We start from the raw sequence: 23,449 nt of genomic DNA on the forward strand, positions 1-23,449 counted from the left end.
AGAGACGGGGTTTCACCGTGGTCTCGATCTCCTGACCTCGTGATCCGCCCGCCTCGGCCTCCCAAAGTGCTGGGATTACAAGCGTGAGCCACCGTGCCCGGCAATAAGGGTATTCTTAGTCGTTTATTTACCTTTCTTCACTTGCACTCACAAAGCCTTTAGAGAAATTATCTCCAAAGTGGGGCACATGTATCCACAGGATGTAAGCAAGATAGTCCACTGGGATGAAGGAAGAAACAATTACAACTTCTATTTATATTTCAACATATATTTCTGTTTATTATTAACACAACCATTTCAATTGTTTAATAATGTACACAATATATTTGTATCATTGTGTGTGTGTGTGTATATGTGTGTATATGTATATGGGGCATGCTAATTTTTTATTATTTTTGAGTAGAGAAAGTGATCACAGAATTTTGGAGAGTACTGTTTTAAGAGCCTTGGAGCTCTTTCTTTTATTTTTTATTTTTTATTTTTCAGACAAGGTCTCCCTCGTTGCCCAGGCTGGAGTGCAGTGGTGCATTCGCGGCTCACTGTAGCCTAAACCTCCCAGGCTTGAACAATTCTCCCACTTCAGCTTCCCGAGTAGCTGGGACCACAGACACATGCCACCACAGCTGGCTATTTTTTTTTGTTTCATTATTTGTAGAGCTGGGGGTCTCCTTACGTTGCCCAGGCTGGTTTCGAACTCCTGTGCTCAAGTGATTCTCTCATCTTGGCCTCCCAAAGTGTTGGGATTATAGGCATGAGCCACTGCACCTGGCTTGTTTTTATTTTATTTTATTATTATTATTCTTAAATTATTAGATTTCTTTCTTTTCTTCCCTCTTCCATATTTTTTATGAACTATTTTTATTTTTAAATGTTTCTTGTAGAGATGGGGCCTCACTATGTTGCCCAGGCTGTCTCAAACTCCTGGCCTCAAGCAATCCTCCCGCCTCAGTCTCCCAAATTGCTGGGATCACAGGCATGAGTCACTGTGCCTGGCCCCTTGTCTTTGACTGTCCAGTCTAGTACAGTGACAAAGGACACAGTGTTAGAGCAATATTGCAAAAGCCTCTGTACTCTAGTTTAGTGGACTACAATTTTGTGAACAAACAAGTGTGCTACTCTCTAGAAAATTGTAGAAAAGGACTATTCAGGCAGGTCTCATAATCAGCGTTTCCATGCCGATAATATGGTCAATTCCAAGATTAGGGTCCCAGAAGAGATAGTTATGATCAACAAAGTAAATCACAGATATCCAGCCAGAGCTGAGCAGATTTTTAAAATGTCCCTGGATTCACTCTTTCATGCTTCAGATTTACCACGAGATGGACAACATTGCCGCAGACTTTCCTGACCTGGTGAGGAGGGTGAAGATTGGACATTCCTTTGAAAACCGGCCGATGTATGTACTGAAGGTGAGGCCACATGCACTTGGAAGGGTCTCCTGGGTCCTCATGCCCAGGACCCAGCCTCAGACCTCTGAAAAGGGCAGCTTTTTGAACTCCTTGACTTCAGGGAGGAAAGCGAGGTCAGGACACATTGTACCTGGGCTGGAACTTGGTCTGAGAGAGTCCCCTGCTTTTGTCTAATGTAGGGGGAGTTAGAAGGAGCACATCCCATTCCAAGTTTTGGCTGAAAGGCAGGATCAAAGGGAGGTAATTAGTATTCCAGAAAGCTCTCAGATGGGACAGTCTTTTACTTTCATTCTCACCTCTGTAAATAGCAGGACAAGTTGGGGTGGGCCTGACTTCTATTCTGCTTTCAGGGGGTACTTATTGGAAAATCAACCTAGGAAGTGAATTTGAGGGTTGGTATAATTTTAAGCCCAGCCTCTGATCCTTGGCTGCACAAAGCCTAATTTCCAAATATTTCTAACAGATTCAAGACTGTATTGGCAAAGGAGGTAGAGAGCTATGATAATGACATAAATTACATAAAAATCCAGCTGAACGAATAAGAAGGAATTTGGGCATATAACCCACCGAACACTGATGGTGCTAAGAATTTGCCAAACCCTCAGCTTCGTATAAATCCCAAAGAACTCAGGCTTATAGCACTAAGCAAATTACCAGTGGGAGAGGAGACCTGCCACGGAGCTGGATAATTACATTTAAATATTTTGCCAATCTGTTGGAGATCCTGGCTTCATTAGCATCAAGCTCTGACCCGAGGGGGCCCAACACGATGGCAAAGGCAGGAGCCAGGATTCATGGCTGCCATTTACAAAGAGCTATAGCGAGCCCCCCTTCTTCTTAGTTTAAAAGCAAATTCATTTATCATGCCGACCGAAACAGCCTGGTTTGTGTACCCTTATGTCTCTCGCTGTTGGGATACCATTTGAGGTCTTTCAAGAGACATAACATTATCTCTAATGGCACCGGCATCATAAAACACAGTAACGATTGTTTCCCCTCCCATTTGCTCCTAATGCTGGAGAGGTTCAGGCTGCCTGGAGCTGCAGCTTGGCCCCGCAGCCAACCAGTTAAGCTTCCAGGTCACGGATAAGCTCGATAAATAGATGGTGCCCTTAGGAACATTTGGTCTCTGAATTATCTTAAATGAATTAAATGAATGGGAGAGAGCTGGAGAGAGGAGAAGTGAGCAGAGATGCGGGCAGGCGGTCATTTTCGAGCCTTTTCTCCCTTCTGCAGTTCAGCACTGGGAAAGGCGCGCGGCGGCCGGCCGTTTGGCTGAATGCAGGCATCCATTCCCGAGAGTGGATCTCCCAGGCCACTGCAATCTGGACGGCAAGGAAGGTCATGTCGCATGGTATTAGCCAAGAATGCTGATGGTGCCGGGGTGCCCCTGAAGCATGCCACGTGGCTGGGCCTGGGGCACGAGGTGGGAGGGTTCTCTGCTAAGACCCAGTCGGCTGGGGGCCTTTTCAGATTGGAGAAGCAAATGGTCAAAACCCCTTGGTCAGCTCACTGCGGCCAAATGATTGCGTTCCTGGTGGTGCGCAAGCTCATATGCGGCAGAGGTGGGCCTGAGCCTCTGAGTGCAGTCCACTCCGCAGAAAGGGAGCAGAGCAACACCCAGACGAGGCCCCACAGGCCCTCGGGGACCTCACGCCATCTCCATCTCCTAGAAAGGCTGCTGGGAGGCCAGCTACTCAGGAGGCTGAGGCAGGAGAATCCCTTGAACCCAGGAGGCGGAGGTTTCGGTGAGCCGAGATCACGCCACTGCACTCCAGCCTGGGCAACAGAGCGAGACCCTGTCCTAAAAAAAAAATAAATAAATAAAGAAAGAAAGAAAGTCTGCTGGGAGGGGAGGAGGGGTGCATGTGGAGGACACATCTTCCCTCCCTCTTCCTTGGAGATTCAAATTCCTAAAAACTATTACAATGTGTGGCTCCTTTCTCCTGGAAGGAAGGAATAAAGCACGTACCCCAGGACTCACTGCAGTTGATGCCATTAACAGCCATGTCCCCAAGCAGCCGTGTCTCTCCAGGCTTTGAAGGACTCAGAGGGCTTTGCAGAGAGCAGAGCCTCTGAGGGTGGCAGGGAGGCTTTTGAGGGTGGATGCTGTTCTAGGAGCACCCATTCTAGCTGGATGCCAGGCATCTTGAGAAGATACATGGTTCAGCCCTAATGGCCCATCCTGCGGTGGGATAGCTGACAAGCATATTGTCTCTGCTTAGATTGTATCTGGTTACCAGAGGGATCCAGCTATCACCTCCATCTTGGAGAAAATGGATATTTTCTTGTTGCCTGTGGCCAATCCTGATGGATATGTGTATACTCAAACTCAAGTGAGTATTCCCAAATGGGCTGGGCTTGGGGACTGTTGAATTCCTTGCTTTGCCACTAATTGTCTGACCTTGGAGAGAATTTCCATAAATGTGCACCTAATGAGCTTCCTTGGGATGTCATCTTCTAGTCATCCTCAGAGCTGAGAATCACCAGGGGATATTTTTTCTTACAGAAAATAGTCTAATGAACTCCCTATCTTGGGTCTTAACAATGACCAACATTTTACCAATCTTCTTTTCATCTCTTGCCCTCCCACACATTTTTTTTCCTGACGTATTTAAAACAAATTCAACACATTATGTTATTTCACCCTAAACTACTTTAGTATGCATCTCTAACTGATGATAGCAAAAAAAAAAAAAAAAACCACCTTAAAAAACCCTATGGCGCTACTATCACTTTTAAAGGAATAATGAAAGTTTTTAAATATCATCTAACACCCCCAATTATCTTAAAAATGGAGGCCGAGGCCAGGCGCGATGGCTCACGCCTGTAATCCCAGCACTTGGGGAGGCCGAAGTGGGCGGATCATGAGGTCAGGAGATCGAGATCATCCTGGCTAACACGGTGAAACCCTGTCTCTATTAAAAATACAAACAAATTAGCTGGGTGTGGTGGCGGGCACCTGTAGTCCCAGCTACTAGGGAAGCTGAGGCAGGAGAATGGCGTGAACCCGGGAGGCGGAGCTTGCAGTGAGCCGAGATGGCGCCACTGCACTCCAGCCTGAGTGACAGAGCGAGACTCCGTCTCAAAAAAAAAAAAGTGTTTTTAAGAGTCAATTTGTTCAAGTGAGGACCCAACAAGGTCTGCACATGCACCTGGTGCTGTGTCTCTGCAGTCTCTTTTATTCTACAGCAGCACCCACACACACCTTTTAAAGTCTCACTCATTTAGGGGAGAAGCCAAGTAATTTGTCTTGTACAGTGTCTCACATTCTGAATTTGGCTGATGGCTTCTTTGTTATGCCATTTAGTTTGTTCCCTTATCCCCTGTATTTCCTGTTCACAGATTGCCAGGTCTAGAGCTTGATTGGATTCAGGGGAATTTTTTAGGCAAGCAAGAAACAGGGGCTGTGTGCTTCCAGCTACATCTATTATCATCGAGGCATATAGTGTCCATTTGCCCACTTCTGCCAAAGCCAAAAATTATTCAGTGGATTCAGGTGGTATCTGACTGGTTCTAGCATATAAAGGTCTCATCAGTACATTTGGAAGAAGTCCTTCTTTTAGAGCCAGAAGGGGAAATACTCCTCTCTCTGCGGGAGGAGAGACGACTGCTCAATGAGGACTAGGAGCCCCAGGGCCCTCCTGGCAGAACTGCAAGCAGCCTGCCCTGCCTGCATGTCATCTCCACCCTAGCCCTCTTCGGTGATCTGATCTGCCTCTGGTTGTTTGTCACCTCCTTGGTGGCTTTTTCAGAACCGATTATGGAGGAAGACGCGGTCCCGAAATCCTGGAAGCTCCTGCATTGGTACTGACCCAAATAGAAACTGGAACGCTAGTTTTGCAGGTAGGTGGTGGGGAGACAGTTCTCAAATCCTGCTGTCCCTGGGCTCGCCTGGTCTACCAGTGCTCTGAGCTGACCGGGACGGAGCCCGTTTCCACTTTGGTTCCGTTGCTGTGTCACTGAGAGACTGAGGAGCACTCCTTAGGCTCTGACTTAGTGTTTTGTTTGTTGTTGCTGTTTTGAGATGGAATCTTGCTCTGTCACCCAGGCTGGAGTGCAGTGGCGCGATCTTGGCTCACTGCAACCTCTGCCTCCTGGGTTCAAGTGATTCTCCTGCCTTAGCCTCCTGAATACCTGGGACTGCAGGTGCACTCCACCACGCCCGGCTATTTTTTGTATTATTTTTTTTTTTTAGTAGAGATGGGGTTTCATCATGTTGGCCAGGACGGTTTTGATCTCCTGACCTCATGATCCACCTGCCTCAGCCTTCCAAAGTGCTGGGAGTATAGCCTTGGGCCACCTATCCCAGCTTTTTTTTTTTTTTTTTTTTTGAGACGGAGTCTTGCTCCTTCGCCCAGGCTGGAGTGCAGTGGCAGGATCTTGGCTCACTGTCACTGCAACCTCCGCCTCCTGGGTTCAAATGATTCTCCTGCCTCAGCCTCCTGGGACTACAGGTGCGTGCCACCATGCCCAGCTAATTTTTGTATTTTTAGTAGAGACAGGGTTTTGCCATGTTGGCCAGGCTGGTCTTGAACTCCTGAACTCAGGTTATCTGCCTGCCTCAGCCTCCCAAAGTGCTGGGATTACAGGCATGAGCCATCGCATCTGGCCTGGTTGTTGTTTTTTAAAATATATTTTTGTGATTTTGAAAGGGAATGATAGTAATGTCTGTCCTCCTGAGAGAATGGTGGGACAGAGCATCTTACATTGAGATTGCCATCTATGCTAATATTTTAAAAACACTCTCTTCTAAGACATACAAAACAGGGAAGCTTCCTTATCCCTGACCCTACCAGCCCTGCCTGGGCAAGTTGTGAGCAGGCGGAAGGACTCCTGGCAGCACCTCAGAAGAGAGGAATTAGCACTGTCACCCCAATGGGCAAGACCATGCTGTGAAAATTCCACTCCAGTACCCTTAGATGTGTAGATATGAACCTTAGCAGCTGGCCGTCATGGAAAGGGAAAGAGAATTAGGAGACCTGGCCTCTGAGTGCCAGCGATTTAAAACCCACCCTCCACAAAAGTGCCGACTGTGTACCAAGTACCTTCCAGTATTTATCATATTTATTCTTCTCACCTAGCGAGAGAATTTTATGATCTGAAATGAGACGGTGGAAGCTCAGAGACAATCTCAAGATGATACGGGTGATCAGAGTTCTGATCTAAACTCACCTTCCAATTCCAAATCCAGACAGTTCTCTTTCACTGTCCCGTGGCTATACTGATGGGTTGTTTGTTTGTTTTGTTTTGTTGAGACATGGTCGTGCTCTGTCATCCAGGCTGGAGTGCAGTGGCGTGATCACGGCTCACTGCAGCCTCGACATCCTGGGTTTAAGCGATTCTCCCACCTCAGCCTCCTGAGTAGCTGGGACTATAGGCGCATGCCACAATGCCGAGCTAATTTTTGTATTTTTTTGTGAAGATGGGGTTTTGCCATGTTGCCTAGGCTGGTCTTGAACTTCTGGGCTTAAGTGATCCTTCCACCTCAGCCTCTCAAAGTGCTGGGATTATAGGCATGAGGCACTGTGCCCAGCCTTGATGGTTTGTTTTTAATGTACTTCTTTTACTTGTATAGAAATACCACACAAACCATTGGGGGAAAATAATGACTGTGGGAAAGGAACTGATACAAATGTGGGAACTCAGAGCTTCAAAGTTAAGTCAGATATTCCCACCACTGGGGTGGTTTCAGTCACCCTCATACACACACACACACACACGCACGCACACACGCACATATGCACGTGTGCACACACACCCTAGAAACCCAAGGGAACTGTATTATGAAGTAATACAGAAGGTAGTGTTTCTAAATACCTGTCAAATAATCAAGAGATTTTAGCCACAACAATTGATTATTTCTGGCACACTTGGCCTTTAAGATCTGAACCAGAGAATAAGTTGACATCAGAATAAATGGAGTCATTTTCATTATTTATTGGTATTCATATTAATTATCTAGACTACTTATTAATTACAACTCATTCTCAAGGGTGATATTAATTATTTATGACAACTGCTATTGGTACAAGGCAAGGTCAACTCCAACAGTTTTTCTCCTCAGCTGTAGTAGACCCAACACCCAACCCTCCCTCTTCCATGCCTTCTCTGCAGTCCACACCCACCGTGGACTAGGTGCTCTGGGCCGTCTCGCCGTGGCCTGCCCATTCCCAACGCCTTCGGCCCCTCTCTAGGTGGAGTGTCTTGCATTTCTGTGTTCTTGGACTAGGAGTTAATGTTTCTTCTTGGGCTATCCCCAATAGGAAAGGGAGCCAGCGACAACCCTTGCTCCGAAGTGTACCATGGACCCCACGCCAATTCGGAAGTGGAGGTGAAATCTGTGGTAGATTTCATCCAGAAACATGGGAATTTCAAGTGCTTCATCGACCTGCACAGCTACTCGCAGCTGCTGATGTATCCATATGGGTACTCAGTCAAAAAGGCCCCAGATGCCGAGGAACTGGTGAGTCACAGCTGCCTCCCACCCAGCCTGGGGACCGCCTGACCCTCCTGGCGCTGCTAAGGTGGTAGCTCTGCAGCTTTATAGGGAGGGTCCAGGAGCCTAGGCATGTTTCATTGAAGGTCCAGTCTTCTCTCCCTGCCCTTTGGGATATGCTGTCGTCTGCTGGGGACAGGAAAACAGTGTCCTTTTTTCTGGGTCTGCTATGAGTTCCCAGAACCATACCTGCCCCACCTTTCCTTCTCCCTTGTTTTTCTGACTGCCATGTATTGTGGACCCGCTGCTTGCCAAGGACTGTGGGTGGCACCCGGGTGGGCAAGGGGGAGAGCCCCTCACTCTAGTGAAGGAAGAGTTTAAGGAGGGTGAAGGCCATGGCCTGGGGTGCTCTGTGTCTCGTCCGGAACGTGGACCATCAGGAGCAGGCCTGGCATCTGCAGGGTGACTGCAGGCGGCTGCTCAGGCTCACAGCCAGCCCTTAAACCTCAGGCAGACGCAGCCCCTCCCAGGCTCATGGCAAAGTGCGGGCTTGATTCTGCTCCCCCACCCCCACCCGGCCTCTCAGGCAGGCACTCTACGCAGGGATCATCCACCTATGGTGGTCCTTCTCCTCCTCTCCTCTGCAACACCCAACTCTTTGAGAGCTTTCTCTTGAGCATACTTGGCCTTCCCTCATGTGTGCATGATGTCCCCCTTCTCAGGATAAGTGAAGACGGTGGTGCCTTTACCAGATTCCTAGTGGGTCAGTGAGCAGCCCCAGAACCCCCATCTCTTCCAGTTTGAGTACATAACGTACAGGCTTCCACTTCCCTCCTCATCTCCTCCCCCAAACTGGGAGTCAAGAACTGGGGGTGTGGTGGGAGAAGGAGTTGAAGGAACCATGCCACCTCCCTCAGTTTACAGTTGGGCCTTGGGACTGGGTGAAGGGGAAACAAGGGACCAGAAAGGAAATCAGGGGAGGGGCCGATAATCTTCCAAACCATCCCAGAGCAGAGCAGCTGAGGAAGGTCAAGCTTCAGGATCCATTTTTTCTCACTCCATGGATTCCCCCTTCCCAGGACAAGGTGGCAAGGCATGCAGCCAAAGCTCTGGCTTCTGTGTCTGGCACTGAGTACCAAGTGGGTCCCACCTGCACCACTGTCTGTAAGTACTCGCTTATTTATGAGTTATTTAGAAGGCACTTTGAGAGGAAACTTGAAATGGAGTGGGAGGAGAGCTGTAAGTTAGACTTACTTGTCATCTGATTGTTTTTGTTGTTGGTAATAGACAACTATGTCACACCTGTGTGGTGACAGCTGTTGCAATGCAGTCGCCTTCATCAACATCATATCAAAAATTCCTCATGCCCATCCGTCCATTTTCAAGGGAAACCCACCTTTCAGCTGGTAAACTGATGGTGGTAGTGGAGTTGGGGGAGACTCTCTCATCTTCCTAAAGGAGATGGACAAACATTGAGCCTGGACAACATAGCAAGACCCCATCTGATATGGTTTGGCTGTGTCCCCACCCAGATCTCATCTTGAATTCCCACACGTTGTGGGAGGGACCTGGTGGGAGGTAATTGAATCACAGGGGCAGGTCTTTCCTGTGCTGTTCTCATGATAGTGAGTAACTCTCATGAGATCTGATGGTTATTATAAGGAGGAGTTTTCCGGCACAAGCCCTCTTCTTGTAAGAGTTAAAGAAAGAGGAAAGAAACACAAAAAGCAGCTTAACAGTCAAAGGCAGGTTTATTCTGGGAATAAACCTGAGAGGGGTTTCTGGCTAATTTCAGTCAGGAGTGTTCTCTCTTACAGACTAAGGGTATTTAAAGGTTTAGGGAGGGGGAGCTTATCGCAGGCTGGGAATGTTTCTGTGTGAAGGAGAGTTTTATTTCGGGGCTGGAATATCTCTGGTCAGAGGGGAGATTATCTTGGGGTTGGCATGTTTCTGGTCGGAGGGAAGGTTTATCTTAGAGTTGGAATGTTTCTGGTCATGCTGACATTACCCATTAGGCTGATGTTTGAGGCTAGTTTTTATTTTTTATTTTTATTTTATTTTATTTTATTTTATTTTATTTTATTTTATTTTTTGAGACGGAGTCTCACTCTGTCCCCCAGGCTGGAGTGCAGTGGCGCCATCTCGGCTCACTGCAAGCTCCGCCTCCCGGGTTCACGCCATTCTCCTGCCTCAGCCTGAGGAGTAGCTGGGACTACCGGCATCCGGCACCCGCCACCGCGCCTGGCTAATTTTTTATATTTTTAGTAGAGACGGGGTTTCACCGTGGTCTCGATCTCCTGACCTCGTGATCCGCCCGCCTCGGCCTCCCAAAGTGCTGGGATTACAGGCGTGAGCCACCGCGCCCGGCTGGGGCTAGTTTTTAGTCAAGGGGAACTTAAAATGGCAGTGTTTGCCCAAGATGGTGATGCTCCTGCTCTGTTAATCCAGACCTCATAGTTATAAAAGGATGAAGGGCAGCATGTTCCTTTTGGTTACTTCCTGCTGAGGGGGGCACGGAGAGTTTTTTGGTCTCGGACTGACTGTAGGAGTAACGCTGTCTGTAGATGTTTGGGTAGTAGTCTGTGAGATGGGCAGGATTCTGTCAGTTAAATATCTTTGAAAAAGGTTGATTAGGCAGGGTAAGAACATTAGTCTTAGGCATATTATTAGGAGAGAGCCCAGGAATGGGATGACCTGTGTTGTGATTTTGTTTCCAAACCAAGAATTTATTTGGTTGTTTAGCTATTCCTTTAGATTTTTAGCCCTTTTTAAAAGTTTTTCAGCAGTGTTTCTTACTAGGCCTGATTCTTACTCAATGAGAGGCAGAGGCCCCCTTTTTCAGCTGTTATAAGATGTAATCCACATTTATTTTGGAGGACTACAGCTGAGGAGTCTAGTTGGTCTTGGGCTTTTATAACGCTTCAGTTATATTTTTTAAAGAACCCTGTAGTTCTGTTGAAAGAGTTTTTTAAAGTATGTTAAAGACGTGGCCGATCTGCCTGCTCCCAATCCAAGTATAGAGGTTACACCTAAGGCCTCCATCAAAGGAATGACGTGGATGGCCCTCTTTTTTAAAACCTATTGGACAGATGGAATGGGTAAAGGTTGATTAGGAGGAACTAGTTTAATGGAGGGAGAAAGATAAACTAGGGCACAGGTTCCAGTTTAGTTGGTGGGGAGACAAAGATATGTGTTTGTGCCACACCAAAAGAACAAGCCTTTGTTGTAAATACAGATGGAGATATGGAAAGAAAACAAGGGAATTAAAGATGGGATGTTTTTTCTTTCCTGTGGTTCATTACTCCGGGTGGACAAGGAGGAGGCCAGGGAGACACCCACTATGGTAGAGATATAGGAAGAGTTATTTTTTACACAATAATGCAGTCGGATGTTGCACTATTGATATCCAACCATGGAAAAAGGTGGGCACCAGGGACAACACAAGTTGGGCTGGAGGCATTGGTTGAGGGAGAGGCTGTGAAAAGAGCCAGTTAAAAATGCTCCATTTGCTTCTGGTGATCTTTGGTAGTCAACTTCATTAGTTTGATGGTCAGAGCGTGTTTAATAATAATGAGTGCGGTTGCATTGGTTAGGTGTTAAGGACCCTACAGGGAAATTTTCCTTAGAGGCTGAAAAGCAAAGTGAGGCTTGTTGTAAAATGGGGGTGTGTTTAGTTATGGGCCCATTAATGGGAGGGCCTTGGGGCTTGAGGTGTTGTAGGGAGTTGTAATAGGTTTGAAATAATTTGTTGGCCTGATTGGCCCTGGAAGCAGGATAATCGCTGACCAGGGTGTCAGCTCTTTTAAAAAAGGAAGCTCCTTTGTGGAATTTATAAATTAGGGTTACGTTACCTGTTAAAAGGTCATGAAGGGTTGTAGGAAGAGCTGTGTAAGCTGAGGAAGACAGCGATAAGCACATTCAGCATTCCGGAGCAAAGGAACAGTTAGCTTGCAGCAAGAGGGATCATGTAAGGTTTATAGAGAGTTCTAGTTTGAGAGCAGTTAGGAGTGGTTGTATTGGTAAGGTTGATGTGATTAGGGAATTTATACTGAAATAAACAAGAAAAAGAGAAAAAAGTTATTTGGGTAGGAGTAAAGTCCTGGAAAGTTCCTTGAAGCCATAAGACCCATAGCACAGTAAGGAGCTGTTCAGGATGTATAATGGGAATTCTGTAAGGGTACCACTGAAGGGCTGTAATGAGGTTGGTTAGGAAGCGATGAAAGTTTGGGAGAGAAAGAGATGTAAGCGGCTTATGTGGATTTCTCTTCCTTTTTCTTCAGGATTCGGGTGAGGTGAAGGGAAATGGGTCCTATGGAGACACTGAGAAGGTTGAAGGGATTTTAGACTTGGTTGTTTGGGTATGTGGTGAAGGGAAGTCTGTTTTCTTGAGAGAAGTGTAACGAAACCAGTTGGGGAGTCCTTGGAGTTTTGCTGCCGTGGGTGTGGTAGGGATGATGTGGTAAGGTCCCTTCCATTTAGGTGTGAGGGGGGAGTTGGGGGTAGGACTGGGATCTTTTACCAGAACCCAGTCTCCTGGCTGTAGGAAGGGATTAGAGGAGTCAGTTACGGGTTGTGGCAGGCATTTGTTAGCATATTCCCAAATAAAATGGTGGATGGTACGTAGAAGAGGGGAAACGAGAGGGGTTGGTAGAGGGGGGGCTTGACTCTGAGGTGGAACAAAAGGTGTGAGTGGTCTTTTGGACGTGAGTTTAAAGGGGCTGAGCATTGGAAGTTTAGGTAGCAGTGCTTGAATTTTAGAAGGGCCAAAGGTAAAAGTGTAACCCAGTTTGTATGTGTTTGGAGTGAGTACTTGGTGAGGGTGTTTTTTAGAATGTTACTCATTTTTTTAACCTTTCCTGAAGATTGAGGGTGATAGGGGATGTGTGGCTTCCAGGTGATTAGTAGGGCCTGTGCAAGTATTTGAGTAATTTGATAAATGAATTCAGGGCCATTATCAGATTGAAAAGAAAGAGGCACCCCGAACCTGGGGATGATTTGTGTTATTAATTTGGAGGCGACAATAGAAATTCGATTGTTGGATGGAAAAAGCCTCCACCCATCCCGAAAAGGTATTAGCCAGAGCTAAAAGAAATTGAACCTTTTTTACTGGGGCATATGGGTAAAATTAATTTGCCAGTCTTGTCCTGAAAGGTGTCCCCTGGCTCGATGGGTTGGGAAAGAAGGGGGTTTAGTGTTGGAATAGGGTGACGCTTTGTAGCAAATAGAGCGTTGATGGGAAATGGCTTTTAACTGCTCCTTTATATCTGGGGTTATGTGTATATGAGAACTTATGAAATGTTGTGGAGGGAAATGGCTACTGTGGAAGAGATTGTGAATGTCTCATAAAAGAGTTGTTTTTTCAGGGTTAGGTGGGACTAATTTGTTTTGTATGAAGCAGTATGGGGGTTTGAATTGTACCCCTGCCGTAACTAGTTGCTGTATTTGGTGTTTAGGATAAAAGGAGGGGATATGTTGTATGAGGGGAAATAGGTATTGGGGAACTGGATGATTGGTTGAGACATGTTTTGCTCAACAGTCAGCCTCACGGTTCCCTAAAGAAATGTGGCTTTTATACGATTGATGTCCTTTGCAATGGATAACTGCAACCTTTTCTGGAAGTAAAGCTGCCTTTAGATGATGGATTAGTTTTCCATTAATGATAGGAGTTCCCTCAGCCGTGAGATAGCCCTGCTCGCTCCAAATTTGGGCATTGGAATGGATGATGTTATAGGCATATTTAGAATCGGTGTATAAATTAACTTGTGTGTTTTTTGCTAGGGTTGGTGCTCTTAGGGCAACTAATTCTGTTTGTTGGGAGGATGTGCCCAAAGGCAAGGGGGCAGCCTCTACAACTCTTTTAGGTGGGAGACAGTGGGTATCATTATGATATCCCTTAATGATGGCATATCTTGCTTGGAGGGAGGGTTTTTTGATGTGCTGCCATTTATAAACTAATTTGGGTCTCCCTTTATGTGAGTGGAAGTAAGGTGGTGAAACATGATGAGAGAACTTTTAATTAGATCAGAGCATGAGTGTTGGTTGGGGTTTAAAATTGGTGTTGAGGCTGGGCGCAGTGGCTCATGCCTGTAATCCTCCCACTTTGGGAGGCCAAGGCAGGTGGATCACCTGAGGTCAGGAGTTTGAGACCAGCCTGGCCAACATGGTGAAACCCCATCTCTACTAAAATACTTTAGCTGGGCGTTGTGATGTACACCTGTAATCCCAGCTACTTGGAAGGCTGAGTCAGGGGACTCGCTTCAACCTGGGAGGTGGAGGTTGCACTCCAGCCTGGGCTACAAGAGTGAAACTCTGTCTCAAACAAACAAACAAACAAAAATTGAAGGTAAAAGAGTGGCGGGATTTGAGGGGTAGCATCTACGAAGGGAGATAGAAGGTTGAAAAAGTATTGAATATAGGGCTTGCATGCGAGAGCATGGAAAGGATGAGATGGAGGTGAACACCTTATGGCTGAGCATATCTTGTAGACTGTGAGAAGAAAATACCTGAAGGGATCTTTATCTGGGCTCAAGCAATCCTCTCTTGTCAGCTTCCCAAAGTGTTGAGATGACAGGCACGAGCCAGTGCACCTGGCCTGTTGTACCTTTCGTATGTTTAGATTTGTTTAGACAGACAAATACTCACCATTGTGTTACAACTGTCAATAGTGTTCAGTACAGTAACATGCTGTGCAGGCTTGTAGCCTAGGAGCAATAGGCTACGCCATATAGTCTAGGTGTGCAGTAGGCTATACCATCTAGGTTTGTGTAAGTACATTGCACGATGATGAAAACATACTTCCATTGTGAAGTGATGCATGGCTGTATAAACATGGGAGGCGCAACTCTGATCCCCCTTAAGGTGGTGCCCTCCTTTTATTTCTCTAAATTTTATGAGACAGGGTCTCACTCTCTGGTCCAGTCTGGAGTGCACTGGTGCAATCTCAGGTCACTGCAGCCTCGACTTCCCCAGACTTAGGTGATCCTCCCACTTCAGCCTCCTGAGTAGCTGGTAGTACAGGCATACACCAACATGCCCAGCTAATTTTTGTTTTTTTTTTTTTTTTTTTTTTTTGTAGAGAAAGAGTCTCACTATGTTGCTCAGGCTGGTCTCAAACTCCTGGGCTCAAGCAATCTGCCTGTCTTAGCCTCCCAAAGTGCTCGGATTACAGGCGTGAGCCACCTCGCCCTTCTTTCTCCTCTGTTGGCTTTTCTATAATAGTGTCTTAATAGTTGGTCCACCCTTAGAACTTTGCATACTCACTGCTGTTTCTTTCCTCTTCAATTCTCCGACCACTCTCCCCTCCACCTTGACTCAGTCTCAACTGGCTTTGCTTCAGACCCCCTCTTTTAGGAAGATCCTCCATCCACCCCCCGGGCCCTCCTCTGGACTCCATCTCAACAGTCTTGTCTCTGTTTCAGATGCCATCAGATGATGTTGGTGTTTGTGTTGCTAATTGCAGCAACAATCCATTAATAATTCATGGTTTCTTGATATTAGTGTTGCTAAGTGGGAACTCTTCAGACAACACACCTGGAGAGTTTCTGCATCCTCTGCTTAATTAGAATGGAGTGAGGGGCCAAAGACAGTTAAATGAGACTTGGTAGGTGCCCTCTGAGGATGTCCTCTCCAAAGATCTTTGGGGGTCACCAGGGTCCCGGCCTTTGGGTCAAACACCAGCTTAAATAATGGCCTTGTCCTCCTGCATCAGACACATTCTTCTCCCTCCTCCACAGCATAAACTGCCAAAACCGGGAGATACTCATCAGATTGCTCCAACAGAAGAGGAGGAAGGCTCTCCCGAGGGCTGTCCAGGAGACATAAAATTTCTACCTTTTCTTTTCTTTTCTTTTTTTGAGATGGAGTTTGGTTTCGCTCTTGTTGCCCAGGCTGGAGTGCAATGGCGTGATCTCCACTCATCACAACCTCCACCTCCCAGGTTCAAGCAATTCTCCTGCCTCAGCCTCCCGAGTTGCTGGGATTATAGGCATGTGCCACCACGCCCAGCTAATTTTTGTATTTTTAGTAGAGACGGGGTTTCTCCATGTTGGTCAGTCTGGTCTTGAACTCCCGACCTCAGGTGATCCGCCTGCCTCAGCCTCTCAAAGTGCTGGGATTACAGGCGTGAGCCACGGTGCCCAGCCAAAATGTCCACCTTTTCTAAGAGCCCATCTTCCATATTCTTTATAGGCCTTGTCTGTCCTCCTTGTTTTTTCAAAAAAAGCAATCAATTTTTGTATAATAGCACTCTATCCAACGCCATAGGTTATGGTGTGTGCTACATACACAGTCGATGTTTGTCCTTTCAAGTGCTGGACCTTTTCCTAGATCGCCATTTTAGAGGAAAATAATTCTAAAATGGATTTTACACTCTTCTGCCTTCTAAAACGGAGCATGGAGAAGAGATTCAAGCCCCTTTCTTCATGGTTAAGTGGACTTCTCAACCCCAGTTCATATATGCTAATGGCCTACTCTGCCATCTTGGACTGTTTGGACCTTCTGCTAAATGGTCCCGGTCTGTTTTGCTTCTTTAATTCTTGTGCTTGCTTTGTAGAGTTTTGTGTCTCCTTTCTCCTGCCAGACTGTCTCAGTAGCTTGTATTGCTTCAGGCCAACAGCCTCTAGCAACGCTTTCCCCTCCTCTTCCCTGATTCTGCTCCAGGAAGAGCTTGGAAACAAGTTCTTTGGGTTCACCTGACTCGTGGATAAGGTAGTTTCATTTACTTTTTGTAGTTCAGAAGCGTGGTGATTGGGTTTTCATGCTCATGTGTGACATATGCCTTCCTCCAATCTTGTTACAATGTTGGTGCATTATCCATCAGACTTGGGGGAAGAAAGGGTGTTCATGACAGCATTATCTATAGTCACAAAAGACGTGTATAGGGGCCAAGGGAAAACTTCCCCTTTGCCTTCTGAAGGTTCATTGAAAAATCAACTGACCAAAGGCAGATTGATAGGAGAAAAGGCATACAAAATTTTATCTTAGTGTGCATGGCACAGGGGAATCACAAGAGAATGATTTCCCAATAACCCAATGGGGCACAGAAGCTTGTATACCGTTTTTCATACAGGAGGAAGGAGATATATGGACTGGGGAGGTGGGAGGCAGACATTACAGGAAGGTGAGGGGGCAGAGCTGCACAGGAACAAAGGTTGTCTTACTAAGCAGATAAAGTCCTCCAGGCAATCTCTCAGAGCTGCCCTCAGAAGAATAGATGACGTCTGTCTGGGTGTGGTGATGATTCCCAGTCTCATCTCTTCTGGTGGTTTATCTTTCTTGGTTATTTGATGAGACCTCTAGGGAGGGTGTTTAAGACAATCGCATTTCTTTTGGAAAGATGCTTTCTCGGTCAGATGAGGAAATTTGGATCCAAAGACAGACAGTCCCTCCCTGTGTTTGGTGGTGGGGCAGGTATGGGGAACAAGAAGTTAGAGGGACCTTGATTCGGGGGCGGCTTCTGAGGGCCCTCAGCATGTCAAAACATCAGCCTTTGGGATATCACTTTCTGAGTCCCAACCCTTGTTAAGTGTCTAAAATGTCCACCTAGAGAATGCAGGATAAATACACATTTGGTGCGTTCACACAATGCAGCACTACACAGCCCTTAAGTGAATGAGGTAGATCTATGTGCACTAAAAGGGAATACTCACCAATTGTTAATTGAAAAATACGTGTGCAGAACAGTGTTAATAGTGTGTTCCCATTTTTTGTTGTTGTTGTTGTTTTTAAAGAGTAGGTAGACTTTCAGCAGGGACCCAAATAAGGTGAAGTTTACAAACTTTGTCATTTTGACTGCTCAGCAGAAGCCTTTTTGCCTCCTTCCTGAATCTCAAATGTGTTCTGAAATACTTGCACTTGCCATATAAGTAACTTCTAGAAACTTCTGGTACCATTACTTTTCATTCAGCATTTTCTTAAGGTAGAGAAAGGCCATGGGAACCACACAGGGAGGGAGCACGGAGTCTCACTGGAAGCATCCCTAGAAAAATCACAAATGCTATTGAGGAATCACACAGCTCTCAGGAACCATGGAAAAGCCAAAGGACCCATATTTCCATGTAACAGGCTTGTTAATATATTCACTAGATCTGAGGTTGGTTGAGGAGAGCCTGGGCTTTATTATCAGATGGACCTGGGTTTAGATTGCAGCTTCGCCATTTTCCATCTGTATTTCCTTAGGTGAATTATCCATTCTGAACTTGGATTTCCTCATCTGTAAAACAAGGACAGTAAAACCTACTTCACTGAGTTTTTGAAGATTAGGAGATCATAAGTGTGAAGTGTCTGATATAATGCGGGGTTCATGGTAGATGCTCAACAAATGGTAGCTGCTACTGACATCGTTTTATTATTTAATGTCATCCAGGCCAGGTGTGGGATTCACACCTTTAATCCAAGCACATTGGGAGGCTGAGGTGGGATGATCACTTGAGTCCAGGAGTTTGACACCAGCTGGGCAACATAGTAAGACCCCATCTCTGCAAATAAATAAATTAGCCGGGCATAGTGTTATGTGCCTGTAGTCCCAGCTACTTGGGAGACTGAGGTGGGAGGATCACCTGAGCCTAGGAGGTCAAGGCTGCAGTAAGCTGTCATTATGCCACTGCACCCCAGCCTGGGTGACAGAGTGAGACCTCGTCTCAAAAAGAAAAAAGAAAAAATTATCTATGCTTTGTACTCTTAGGCAATTTCTAAGCTAGTAGAGTTTGACTGGTAAGAAGCAGAAAAATGGACCTCTTGCCCTTCATAAGCCTTTTTGCAAAGGTAAGTCCCAAGGGCTGTGCTCCCTTCTCTGTATCCATTATCTCTTGCCATGTTAAAAAAAAATCCTAGAACTTAGCAGCTTAAGACAATCAACGTACATTTTCTTACAGTTTCTGTAGGGCAGGAATGCAATGGTTTAGCTAGATGGCTCTGGCTTAGGATCCTTCATGAGGCTGCAGTCAAGATGTCTTCCAGGGCCACAGTCAACCTAAGGCTTGTGTATTAGTCCATTTTCACGCTGCTGATAAAGACATACCTGGGACTGGGTAATTTATAAAGAAAAAGAGGTTTAATGGACTCGCAGTTCCACGTGGCTGGTGAGGCCTCACAATCATGGCAGAAGGCAAAAGGCATGTCTTACGTGGTAGCAGGGCAAAGAGCAAGTGAGAACTAAGCAAAAGGGGTTTTCCCTTTAAAACCATCAGATCTCATGAGACTTATCCACTACCACGAGAACAGTATGGGGGAAACCACTCCCATGATTCAATTATCTCCCACTGGGTCCCTCCCACAACACATGAGAATTATGGGAGCTACAATTCAAGATGAGATTTGGGTGGGGACACAGCCAAACCATATCAGCTTGCATTTTTCATTCACTACCTCAGTTCCTCACTATCATGAACCTCTGTAGAGGCCTGCTTGAATGTCCTTACACCACGACAGCTGGCTTATGCAGAGTGAGTAATCCAAGAGACAGCAAGGCAGAAGCCACAGTGTCTTTTATGACTTGGCCTTGAAAGTCAGACGGCTTCATTTCTGCAGCATCCTGTCAGTTACACTAGCGAGGGAGCTGCACAAAGACCTGACTTCTGCGATCCAAGTATCACTGGGGCTATCTTGGAGGCTGCCTACCATACTCTGTATAGAGATTGGTTTTGAGGGACTTACAGGATGGACACAGTGTTAGTAATAAGGTGGGAGTAGGGGTTTTGGATCTCTTGGTTTGAGACCAGTGTGCACCTCAGGCCAATGCAGGATGGCCTGAGACATAGGGATCAGGCTGATGATTTTGTCATAGGACTGATGACTTGAGGAGCAAACTCTGGATTCCTACAGGAACCCCAGGCAGGCAGAGCTCTTGGCCCCTTCCCATCTAACCCAGGAGGGAACTGGGCTTCAAGAGTGTTTTGTCCTCCGACTTATAGATCCAGCTAGCGGGAGCAGCATCGACTGGGCGTATGACAACGGCATCAAATTTGCATTCACATTTGAGTTGAGAGACACCGGGACCTATGGCTTCCTCCTGCCAGCTAACCAGATCATCCCCACTGCAGAGGAGACCTGGCTGGGGCTGAAGACCATCATGGAGCATGTGCGGGACAACCTCTACTAGGCGATGGTCCCGCTCTGTCTACATTTATTTGTACCCACACGTGCACACACTGAGGCCATTGTTAAAGGAGCTCATTCCTTCCTGTGTGAGTCAGAGCCCTCTGGGTTTGTAGAGCACACAGGCCTGCCCCTCTTCAGCCAGCTCCCTGGAGTCGTGTGTCCTGGCAGTGTCCCTGCAAGAAGTGGTTCTGCCAGCCTGCTCGATTTTGGTCCCGCTGTTTTTGATGAGCCTTTTGTCTGTTTCTCCTTCCACCCTGCTGGCTGGGCAGCTGCACTCAGCATCACCCCTTCCTGGGCGGCATGTCTCTCTCTACCTCATTTTTAGAACCAAAGAACATCTGAGATTATTCTCTACCCTCATCCACATCTAGCCAAGCCAGTGACCTTGCTCTGGTGGCACTGTGGGAGACACCGCTTGTCTTCAGGTGGGTCTCAAAGATGACATAGAAGTTCCTTTAATTTCTCGCAGTCTTCCTGGAAAATATTTTCCTTTGAGCACCAAATCTTTTAGGGATATCAGTGAAGGTCTCTCCCTCCCTCCTCTCCTGTTTTGTTTTGTTTTGTTTTTGTTTTTGTTTTTTTTTTTTGAGACAGAGTTTCACTCTTGTTGCCCAGGCTGGAGCGCGATGGCTCGATCTTGGCTCACCACAACCTCTGCCTCCTGGGTTCAAGCAATTCTCCTGCCTCAGCCTCCTAAGCAGGCGGGATTACAGGCGCATGCCACCATGTCCGGCTAATTTTGTATTTTTAGTAGAGACAGGGTTTCTCCATGTTGGTCAGGCTGGTCTCAAACTCCCAATCTCAGGTGATCTGCCCGCCTTGGCCTCCCAAAGTGCTGGGATTACAGGCATGAGCCCCCGTGCCGGTCCCCTCCCCTCCTTTTTTAGGCCTGAATACTAAGTAGAAGATCACTTCCCTTCACTGTGCTGAAAATTTCTAGATATTATAGTTCTTACTCCTCTCCTCCCTTTGTTATTCAGTGTGACCAGCATGGCAGGAGGGGATCTGTGTCACTGTAGGTACTGCTCACCCAGGAAGGCTGGGTGAAATGACCATCTAAATTGCAGGGTGGTGAAATTATCCCCATCTGTCCTAATGAGCTCACCTCCTCTTTGCCTTTTGAACTCACTTCAAAGATCTAGGCCTCATCTTACAGGTCCTAAATCACTGCTCTGGCCTGGATAATCTCACTGCCCTGGCACATTCCCGTTTGTGCTGTGGTGTATCCTGTGTTTCCTTGTCCTGGTTTGTGTGTGTGTGTGTGTGTGTGTGTGTGTGTGTGTGTGTGTGTGTGTGTCTGTCTATTTTGTGTCCTGGACCATGAGTTCCTAAGTAGAGCAAGAATTCATCAACCAGCTGCCTCTTGTTTCATTTCACCTCAGCACGTACCATCTGTCCTTTTGTTGTTGTTGTTTTGTTTTTGTTTTTTTGCTTTTTCCAAACGTGTCTGTAAATCTTAACCTCCTCCCTAGGATTTGTACAGCATCTGGTGTGTGCTTATAAGCCAATAAATATTCAGTGTGAGTTTCATGATCATCTCCTATTCTTTGCCTTCACCTGAATGGAACCAAGCTATGGTTCTGAATATGCAACTCTTTATAATGTCAGAAGTCGACTTTAATCCCTGTCTGTATCGCATGACATGTAAGAAGTCTTCCTTCATCAGGCTAAGGGGCCTCCAGGGCAATGTTACCTTGGTGATTTCACTCTGGTCCTGGGTCTAATTCTTAGCTTTTCAGCTCAAAAGCTTGATCGTCTCAGTGTCCATGTTGATTAAACTAGGGGATGCTGACTCACGCCTACAGACCTCAGATGAGGCAGATGATAAAATCAGAATGTGAATTTATTAATTTACATCGTGGCATGTAACTGGTGAGTGGATTGGATCCTCACGTCGGCCTGAGCAGTACATTCTCTCCCTGTAGGCAAGATACATGGGAAGCCAAATTATAATCAGAAGGTTGCTTAGTGAGCGGGCGTCAGAGCAAGGAAAGTTAATTAAAGTCTATGATTAGAATTTTTAATAGCACCCAGCTCTAATAGCACGATATATCCAGTTCTATAGCCAGAGCACACCTGCCAGTCAGCCAGCTGGCCACTTGTGCTGGCTGGTCAGGACTGCCTCAGATAGGGTTTTGCCTCGGTAAGCATAACCAAGCTTGCCTCTGTGACTGGCCTCTAACCTGGGCCTAATTGTGATCACTCTCCTCAGATTGCAGATTCCTTAAGGGAAAGAGTTATTTTAAAATTTTATTATTATTTCTTTCTATAGAGAGATGGGGCCTTGCTATGTTGCCCAGGCTGGTCTTGAATTCCTGGCCTCAAGCAATCCTCCTACCTTGGCCTCCCAAAGTGCTGGGATTACAGGTGTAAGCCACCACACCCAGCCAAGGGAAAGATTGCTTAAATGAGACATAAATGTCAGATACTGTAATGAAATTAAGAGCTTTTGTTCATTAAAAGATACTATAGAAACAGAGAAACAAGTTAAAGGCCAGGAGAGGATGTTCACCATATTTCTAATACAAACAACAGACAAAGAACTTATGAAGAACTTCAACAAATCAATAAAGAAAGCACAGATAACCCAATAGAAAAATGCGCCAAAGGTATAACCAAGCATTTCACATAGGAGGCACAGGCCGTGCACCGTGGCGCATGCTTCTAATCCCAACACTCTGGGAGGCCGAGGTGGGAAGACTGCCTGAGCCCAGGAGTTAGAGACCAACCTGGGCAACAAAGTGAGACCATTGTTTCAACAAAAATAAAAACAAAATAAAAATAAAAAATCCGCTGAGTGTGGTGGCAAGCGCCTATAGTCTCAGCTACTCAGGAAGCTGAGGTGGAAGGATCACTTGAGCCCACGAGTTTGAGACCAGCTTCAGCAACATAGTAAGACCCCGCCTCCAATGTCTGTATAAGAAAAGGAAAAAGATTATCTGGGTGTGGTGGTGGTGTGCACCTGTAGTCCCAGCTACTTGGGAGACTGAGGTGGGAGGATTGCTTGATCCCAGGAGTTTGAGGCTGCAGTGAGTTATGATCAAACCACTGCACTTCAGCCTTGGTGACAGAGTAAGACCCTGTCTCCAACAAAAAAAAAAAAAAAAAAAGAAGCAGATATATCTGATCAACATATGAAAGGATGATTTGTGATTGAGGACATGCACGTCAAGACTGCAATGAGATGAGATGCCATTTTATACTCATTCAATTTACAAAAATCAAAAAGTTGGAGAGGATGTGAATGGCAGGGTCTCATACCTTACTGGTGGGCAGCTGAATTAGTAAAACTACTTTACAAAACAGTTTGACATCTTCTCAAGTTTACGTCTTATGATCCAGCTGTTCCACCCTAGGCATGGCCTCAAAAAATTCTTGCAATCGTACAACAGGAGACATAGGTGAGAATGTTCATAGCAACATTGTTCACAATAGTAAAAACCTAAAAATAACTCAGAAGACCATCAGTGGGAGAATGGGTGAAAAAGGTGTGGTATATTCACAT

The 23,449-nt window shown here is 46.2% G+C and overlaps 1 protein-coding gene and 1 non-coding gene across 3 annotated transcripts in view; both read left to right on the forward strand.

Moving 5' to 3' along the window:
- CPA4 (carboxypeptidase A4) overlaps positions 1-21,474 on the forward strand; it is a 32,160-nt gene extending 10,686 nt beyond the window's left edge. For both annotated transcript variants that reach the window (XM_055284021.2, XM_055284022.2), the window contains 7 exons: positions 1,308-1,409; positions 2,646-2,750; positions 3,635-3,745; positions 5,165-5,255; positions 7,676-7,875; positions 8,928-9,012; positions 19,758-21,474. In XM_055284021.2, coding sequence (XP_055139996.1) covers positions 1,308-1,409; positions 2,646-2,750; positions 3,635-3,745; positions 5,165-5,255; positions 7,676-7,875; positions 8,928-9,012; positions 19,758-19,945 — 882 coding nt within the window. In that variant the 3' untranslated portion in view covers positions 19,946-21,474. The remainder of the gene's footprint in view (positions 1-1,307; positions 1,410-2,645; positions 2,751-3,634; positions 3,746-5,164; positions 5,256-7,675; positions 7,876-8,927; positions 9,013-19,757) is intronic.
- Positions 16,566-16,669, forward strand: LOC129485605 (small nucleolar RNA U13). The gene has a single exon (XR_008658741.1). It is a non-coding gene; the product is annotated as a small nucleolar RNA U13 (small nucleolar RNA).
- Positions 21,475-23,449: the final 1,975 nt, after the last annotated feature.

Source organism: Symphalangus syndactylus, chromosome 6 (assembly GCF_028878055.3).
Source record: "Symphalangus syndactylus isolate Jambi chromosome 6, NHGRI_mSymSyn1-v2.1_pri, whole genome shotgun sequence".
In the NCBI taxonomy this organism is placed as follows: domain Eukaryota; kingdom Metazoa; phylum Chordata; class Mammalia; order Primates; family Hylobatidae; genus Symphalangus; species Symphalangus syndactylus.